General features: G+C 52.7%; 1 protein-coding gene across 4 annotated transcripts in view; it reads right to left on the bottom strand.

Moving 5' to 3' along the window:
• Positions 1-3,248: 3,248 nt before the first annotated feature.
• Positions 3,249-8,041, bottom strand: part of ZER1 (zyg-11 related cell cycle regulator) — a 30,526-nt gene continuing 25,733 nt past the window's right edge. For all 4 annotated transcript variants that reach the window (XM_055333496.1, XM_055333490.1, XM_055333508.1 and 1 more), the window contains 2 exons: positions 6,680-6,782; positions 3,249-4,942 (listed from right to left, as the gene is read on the bottom strand). In XM_055333496.1, coding sequence (XP_055189471.1) covers positions 4,885-4,942; positions 6,680-6,782 — 161 coding nt within the window. In that variant the 3' untranslated portion in view covers positions 3,249-4,884. The remainder of the gene's footprint in view (positions 4,943-6,679; positions 6,783-8,041) is intronic.

The raw sequence follows: 8,041 nt of genomic DNA, 5'->3' as shown, positions 1-8,041 counted from the left end.
GCATTCCCCGCTCAGAACTGCCTTTCCACCCACACTTCCCACGATATCAACATCCACCTTCTTTCTCCAACAGATGGTCCCCTCCAGTACACTCTTCTGATATCTATTTTGTCAGCTCAGCATCCCCTTATCTGTTGGAGAACTAACTGACTCTTCCCCATCCCATATGGTTCTAGAGGAACTGTGTCCCTCACTCCACAGAGTAAGAGGAGACAAGATGTGGGCATAAGACTTTAGAGGGCCAAACTCTTTCAATGGTTTTCTCTTTCAGTGTCTCCAGTGATTGGTCCTAGGTGGTGGACATGTAACTCAGCAGGGCCAATCAGAATCATTCTATAAGATTACTGTATAAATGCTGAGAGAGAAAGGGGCATTATTTCACATCTCTCGCATAAGGGATAGGATTTAAGGGCAATAGGCAACTGTTTTTACACTATGTGGAGGGAGACTGTAGCAGGAGAGGATGAAGCCAACTTACAGAGTTCTAGAGATAAGTAGCAGTGAAAGAAGGAGCAAGAGTGTAAGTAACATTGCCTTGGCCCCTAGATCCAGCTATTCCTGAAGCTGATGTTAACCTCTAGATTCCCTTGATGAATTCCCTCTCACTTTTGACTAGCCTGGGTAGGTATTTGAAGGTATTCATTTTTTTAATTTTTATTTATTTATGATAGTCATAGAGAGAGAGAGAGAGGCAGAGACACAGGCAGAGGGAGAAGCAGGCTCCATGCACCGGGAGCCCGACGTGGATTCGATCCTGGATCTCCAGGATCGCGCCCTGGGCCAAAGGCAGGCGCCAAACCGCTGCGCCACCCAGGGATCCCCTGGGTAGGTATTTGAGTTGAGTCACTTGTAACTCAGTCACTTGTAACTCAGTCACTTGTAACTCAGTCTTGGTTACTGCCGTGGGTGACTTAGTATGCTGAATGGAAACACTTAAATCATTCTGCAGCTTCCATGTGTCAGGCCCTGTGCTGGTTTGAAAGACAAAGTCAGACACTAAAGTGGTAAGGACAGATTCTAATCAGTAATATGCTATTGCAGTGTAAAGTGAGTTCAACTCTGATCTGTACAGAAGTGAATGGATGTTTTATTTTTATTTTTTTTAAAGATTTCATTTATTATGAGAGACACAGAGAGAGACAGAGAGGACAGAGGCAGAGACACAGGCAGAGGGAGAAGCAGGCTCCACACAGGGAGCTCGATGTGGGACTCGATCCCAGGACCCCAGGATCATGCCCTGAGCCAGAAGGCAGACCCTTAACTGCTGAGCCACCTGGGCGTCCCTGAATGGATGTTTTAAAGGGAGCAGGAGGGACGCCTCGGTGGTTCAGCCGTTGAGCATCTGCCTTCCGCTTAAGGCTTGATCCCTGATGTGGGGATCGAGTCCCACATCCGGCTTCCTGCAGGGAGCCTGCTTCTCCCTCTGCCTGTCTCTGCTTCTCTTTCTCTCATGAATAAATAAATAAAATCTAATAAATACATAAATAAAGGGAGCAGGAAGGAACGGCAGTGTCTCAGAGAAGTGAAAAATCACCAAGGGTTGGTCAGTGCAATGCTGAGTAGACCAGCTGTGTGTGCCAGCTGGCAGTAATTGAAGTTAGGTGCCTGTCCTCCCACAGGGACTGGGAGACAGAGGCCTGATCCTTCTGGATCCTTCCTCTTTGAAGGAATGGCTTTCGGGACTCCTGAGTTGTAGGAGACACAAATACATTTTTAGAGGACAGAGGAAGGATTCACAACTGTAAACCCCTTCTAGTAAATGCTCAGAGACAGGGTAGTGTGGGGGGGCCTCTGGTCAGGTGGTGGCTAAGACAAACAGTAAAATTTGTTTTTTAAAGATTTTATTTATTCATGAGAAACACAGAGAGAGAGGCAAAGACATAGGCAGAGGGAGAAGGAGGCTCCCTGTGGGGAACGGATGCAGGACTTGATCCTGGGACTCTGGGATCACTCCCTGAGCCAAAGGCAGACGCTCAACCACTGAGGCCCCCAGGTGCCCAGGTGGTTGTTTTAATGCAGGGGAGGGAGATGGACAAAATCACTTGCGGTAAGAGCCCGCAGTAGGGCTCTTATAGGCCAAGTTTGTGGCCTAGTTGAGAAGAGGCCTCAGGGGAGCGTGGCTAGAATTTGGTCAAGGCACACACACCTGGCATCTTTGGGGAACAGCTCTCCTCAATTGGGTGCAGCCTTGGAAGTACCTCAGGAGCCTGGAGGGCAAAGCCACCCTCCCAGCTACTTCTCTGTCTCTCCCTGCTTGTGCCTTAATTCCTTTGCTCTGCTACAGCTGCAGGGAGGTGCTTAACCGCTCTCCCTGTAAAGCCCTTCTAGCTGAGCCCTCTGTCGACAGTGTTCTTTCCGCAGCTCACCCATAGCCAGCCTGGAAGCTTTGTCTTTTTTTTTTTTTTAAGATTTATTTATTAATTTTAGAGAGGAGGGGCAGAGGGAGTGGGAGAGAGAGCATCTCAAGCAGACTCCCCATTGGGGCTTGATCCCTCGACCCCAAGATCATGACCTGAGCCAAAATCAAGAGTCAGACGCTCAAGCAACTGAGTGGCTCAGGCACCCCCTGACAGCCTTCTTTTACTGGCTCCTGCTCACAGGTCTCGGCTCAAGAGAAGCCTCCCTGGGATCCCTGGGTGGTGCAGCGGTTTGGCACCTGCCTTTGGCCCAGGGCGCGATCCTGGAGATCCGGGATCGAGTCCCACATCGGGCTCCCGGTGCATGGAGCCTGCTTCTCCCTCTGCCTGTGTCTCTGCCTCTCTCTCTCTCTGTGTGACTATCATAAATAAATAAAAATTAAAAAAAAAAAAAAAAGAGAAGCCTCCCTGCCTGCTCAGGGACACCATGCCTCTTACCACCAGGCTGAAGGTGCCCTTCCCTCACAGAAACACTGTTGTCCAACTAACTTCTGTCTCCTAGGGCCCCACTCTACTCCTACCGGCGCCAGGAGGTGCTCTCTCTGTGCTCCGTGCTCACACAGAACATTGTCTCTACCATCAGACTGCACCACCCCAGGCAGGTGGCCTGTGGGACTGCTGCAGCTGTATCCCAGTGTCGGGGCACGGGAGAGTGCAGAGAATGAGGGGAGGCAGGTCCTTCAGCCCCATCTGCCGCTTGTCCCCAAGCTGGGCACACAAATCCACCCGATGCATGCTCCCCATTGCAGGTCCCCTTCTTCAAGGCCCAGTACTTGAAATGGCTCCAGCCCCTCTCCTGACCCCACCCCTTTTGCAAAAAAGACACTGCTCTTTCCACTTTGCACAAAAATGTATTTCTGTGACATCCCAAAGTACATTTACCCAGGCCCCAGGTGGTAAAGCAACGCGATGTGAGCTCTGCCCAGGCACTGGCTCACGCCAGGTGAACACGGAGGGGAGGGGCAGATGTGGCCTGTCTGCCGAGCTTGGGAAGCACAGGGCAGCCGCCCCCTTCCCGGGGCTGGCAGGGACAGACTTCAGGGGAGAAGGCCTGGTGTCTCTCCTTTGGACTGCTCATCCAGCCTGTTCTGTCACGAGGCAGAAATGCCAGGAGAGTCCAAAAGCAGGCCCAGGGAAAGAAGAAGGAAGAGAGGTCATCCCCGAGGGGGTGCCTGCAGAGTCGGCCTTGCTTCCCCAGTGCCTTGTTCTGGAGGGGCCTCCTCACCACTGCCTGTCTCCAGAGAAGCAATTCGGAGTTACATCAAGGGAGGACCACAAGATATTTCAAGATACATTTGTAGCTCATACTTCTCTGAAACACAGCACAGAGGTTCCCAAGGTAAAGCCTGGGGGCAGGGAATAGGGGCTCAGAAGGGCCACGTGGGGCCACTGCAGGCTGTGCCCAGTGCTGGTCTGGAGGCAGCTGCCTGTTGCTGCGGGTCCAGCTGGAGTGGGGACCTCCTGCCTGAGAGAAGTGTGGGGTCCTCCGGGCAGCGGGGAAGGTGAGGGGGCATGGCAAATGAGGCCGGCTCAGTTCTGCTGGTGGGGTGCTGGGGCACCATGGGTGCTGCGGGCAGGGGAAGGGCTGGGGAGTGAGGAACAAGCCCCTGGCCCTGGCGGTGCTGGCTTCCAGGGCCGGGGTGGGTGCTGAATATGTTTGGCAGAAGGGGCAGTGGAATCTGCCTGAGTTCTGACCAGCCCTGGGCTGGGGCCTTCAGTAGCCTGGGACCTGGTGGGAGACCAGGAGGCAGCCTCCATAGCAGCGTGGCCTCAGGCAGGCCTGACCAGAGAACGGCGGGGCCCCTGGGAGCCCCGCTCCTGAGGGTCCTCTGGGGCTGGGGCTGCCTGGGCCTGGGCACTCACTTCCTTGCCCCAGATGGCCCGTGGCTGGGAGCACCAAGGCATTCAGGAGGCCCAGTGGGGCTGGTTTTCATCCCAAACCCCATCGGCCATACCCAGGAGCCCAGATGGGGTTCTCAGGCTTTGACGGGTGGGTTGGGGTGCTGGAGTGGGCTGTCAAAAGCCCTCTGCCTCTCCTAATGGGAAGCGAGGCCAGGGTCTGAGGTCACTGGGAAAGGACCAGACTCACAACGTTAGAGGCATTTAGTCTGAGGGGAGTAGGAGTGAGTGGCAGCAATGAAGGCTTGGAGTTGGGGATTGAGGTGGCCGAGGAAGCTGCGGGGACTCAAGGAGTGTTTCTTTTGTTTTTGTACAGAAATCATACACACAAAACTTCACACTTCCTAACCAAAAAAAAATTATATATATATATATATATAATATATATATATATAATATATATATATATCTCACTAATGTTAAGGAAAAGCGTCGGTTGTGCAAAAGTCCCCCTGTGTCCCTTCATCCAGCGGGAGGCTCCCCGGTGGGGGTCTGCCAGCTGGGCTGCTTGAGAGCTTCCTCCTGGCCTTGTGGTCCAGAGCCGTGGTGGCCGTAGGGGCGGAGGCCTCTATCTGGACGTGTCCATGTTCTCCTCTTTAAAGTTACTGCAGTGCTCAATCACCTTGCTGGAGACCACAGGAGAGAGAGGATTAGAGGGCAGTCTTGGGTCGGGTGGGCCTGGCCCCTCCTGGCTGATGAGGCCAATGGGTTTGCTAACAATGTCCACAGTAATGCTGACACTGACTGAAGAGATTCCTGCCCAGTGCCTAGGAAATGGCACCTGTGGCCACCAATACTATCAGGCCCCTGTGCTCCCCTCCTTCCTCCCTGGGACCCCCTTCCTTACCTCTCAGCCCCAGGGCCTCTCTGGCTAGGGGCTCCCCTGAAATGGCTCAGGCTTGACCTTTACAACCCTCTCTGCTCCTTTCTTGAGCACCACCTGCTTTCTTCACTTTCCCCCTACCTACCCAGGCAGCCTACTAGTGATCTCCAAACTGCCTGCATGTCAGATTTGCCCAGCGATCCCAATCTCGAGGAGGTCCGGGTGGGGCTGGGGCAGCCATGCCAGCAATAGGGCTCCTGACATCCTCCACGCGGCCAGGCCAGGCCCAGCATCATGGTCTTGGGAACCACCACTGGTGCTCAGAGCCGCAGTCTTGTGCCCCCTCCAGACTGACCCTTGAGAACCACTGCCCTACTGCAGTTAGATATCACCTGGGACCTTGGATGGCCTTCCGGCTCAACGCTATACCTTTGGGTTGGTTGGAGGTAGGAGTGGTGTTCACTGCAGCCTCCATGTGCTAAAGAGGTGCCTACTGCCTTTTAGGAAGTAAGGGGTGCCCAGAGTGGTACAGGAGTGGGATGGGCGGAATGACTTCTGAGCTCCCCTTGGTGTCACAACCTCCTTCAGAAAAGTTGGCCAGCTGGGATACATGTCTCAGGTCTTACAGAGATGTTCAGAGGAACTGGAGTAGGTTACGGGTCAGTCTTACCCAGCTTCTCAAATCTCCTGGGATCCCTGTTGATAATGAATATTCCCAGGCCCCAATCCCAGATCTACTGGGAAAGAAAATCTAGGATGGGCCTGTGCATTTTTAACATCTTTTCAGGTGATTCTTCAGGGAGATTACATTTGAGAACCATTCATTTTACCATTCTCAAACTGAGAGGAATCTGTCAATTATTGTTTATGAAGCGCCTTTTGCTAAAGGAACTGCAGAAACGGCAGATGCTGCACAGCCCAGTGAGTCTCTGTTTGGGTGCTTCTGAGTCCCAGATCCCTGCTCCTGATACTCCTGATTCTACACCGGGCTCAGAACTGGGGTCAATGTAACTGTGCTCCCTTCTGGAATGGATCCTGGAGGAAGCAAGGTTGTTACTGCTGATGCCACATGCGGCATTCCTGAGAATCGCTCATACCCGGACTGGTGCGAGATCAGGGATGATGGGGTTTCAGGCACGGGAGTGAAACCGCATAGCAGCTGGCCCTGGCAACTCTGCCGTGTGCAAACCCATTTGCCTTCACCCGCCAGTTCTCTAGAATATACTTTATCACACAGTATTCTCTTTCTTTGGAAGGTCTTTGGCCAAAAATGATGAATTTTGACCTGACTTAGTAAGGGCCAGGGGGAGAGGATGGAATTCATTGGGAGTAAGAGAAAACGAAGTTTACAGGAGGGCAGTGATGCTCCTCATGGAGCTGGGTGAGCTAGTTTCTGGCCACACTGTGGCCGAATGACACTGAGGGAGGCCCCTGCTGGAAAGCAGTACACTATCCACCTCCACACTCCACCCTGAGTTGCCCAAGTGGCCCCCACTCCCCCACACTGAGGCTGCAAGCAGAAAAACTGGCTGTCTCTTACCGGGCCATTTCCTTCGTCTCCTGCCGAGCAGTTGCCATTTTGATCATGTCCCTCAGCAGGGGCAGCCCCCCTTCTTTGATCAGCAGGGGGCAGTACTTGTCCGCTGCAGGGAGGGGCAGACAGGGGATCAGGCTGGTCTTCCAGCAGCCTGTGGGCCAGAACCCACCCTTGCTGCGAAGGATGCCCTGGGGTGGGGGTGTGTGGGGGTGAGGAGAAGGGAGTAGGGGGGTGGATACACAGGCCTGGGGGAGGGCAGTGAAGGCGCTGCTGCACCAGGGAACCGTCTGTCTGCCCAGCCCCATGGGCTGGGATTCTTGGGTCCACTGGGGGAACAAGGGGTGAGTTCTTGAAAAAGGCTACTTTGGGACGCAGCCACGTTTCTTTCTTTCCATAGCTCACCCCAAGGGAAGTAACACCCAAACTAGTGGCTTCTATCCTGAGAAGTTTTTGTAAAAATACAGATTCCCAAGCCCTACCCTCGAGTATTCTGAATCAACAGACCCAGGAACCTGTATTTATTTTTTTTTAATTTTATTTATTTATTTATGACAGAAAGAGAGAGAGAGACACAGGCAGAGGGAGAAGCAGGCTCCGTGCAGGGAGCCCGACGTGGGACTCGATCCTGGGTCTCCAGGATCACACCCCGGGCTGAAGGCGGTGCTAAACCTCTGGGCCACTGGGGCTGCCCTGTATTTTTAACAATATACTACAAGGTGATTCTGGTGGCCAGCCAGGTTGGAACCAGCATTCCTTCCTATTATTGGGTGGTTTACGGTTCACACCAATAAAGCACATTCTAGTGCTCAGGATCCAGGGCTTTATGCTCCATGGAGAACATGGGCATTTCAGTGGAACACCACCACCCCTGCCCCTATGTAGTCAGAGCTACTTTTATGCTCTCCATTTTACAGATGAAAGAACTGAGGTTCAAAGGGATGAAGCAATTCATCCAAAGTCATTCTGGGTGCTTCTCCAAAGGAGTCTCAGCTCAGGGCTCTTTTGTCTATACTACAACAGTGCCTCTCTGAGGTCTGGTGCTGGTAGTTTGGTAACACTAACCTCAAGTAGTAATGAAAAAGGGTAATGCTTATTGAAGAGTTTGTATGGGTCAAGCACTGTTCCAATCACTTTACATACCTTATTTGACAGAAATCCTATTTTTATCCCATTTTAAAGATGAGGAAATTGAGGCACAGAGAGGTTGAGAAACCTGCTCAAAGTAACACAACAAGTGGGAGAGCCATAATTCGAAGCCAGGTATCTGGCCCCAGAGCCCGCACTCTGATTCACTCTGCCAGTTAAGGGGACTGAGCAGGATCCAGGCCCCAGGCTGGGCGCTTTATGCTGGTTCTCTTTTCACAT

This window comes from Nyctereutes procyonoides, unplaced genomic scaffold (genome assembly GCF_905146905.1).
Source record: "Nyctereutes procyonoides isolate TBG_1078 unplaced genomic scaffold, NYPRO_anot_genome, whole genome shotgun sequence".
Lineage (NCBI taxonomy): Eukaryota > Metazoa > Chordata > Mammalia > Carnivora > Canidae > Nyctereutes > Nyctereutes procyonoides.
This window is presented reverse-complemented; position numbering and strand designations above follow the sequence as displayed.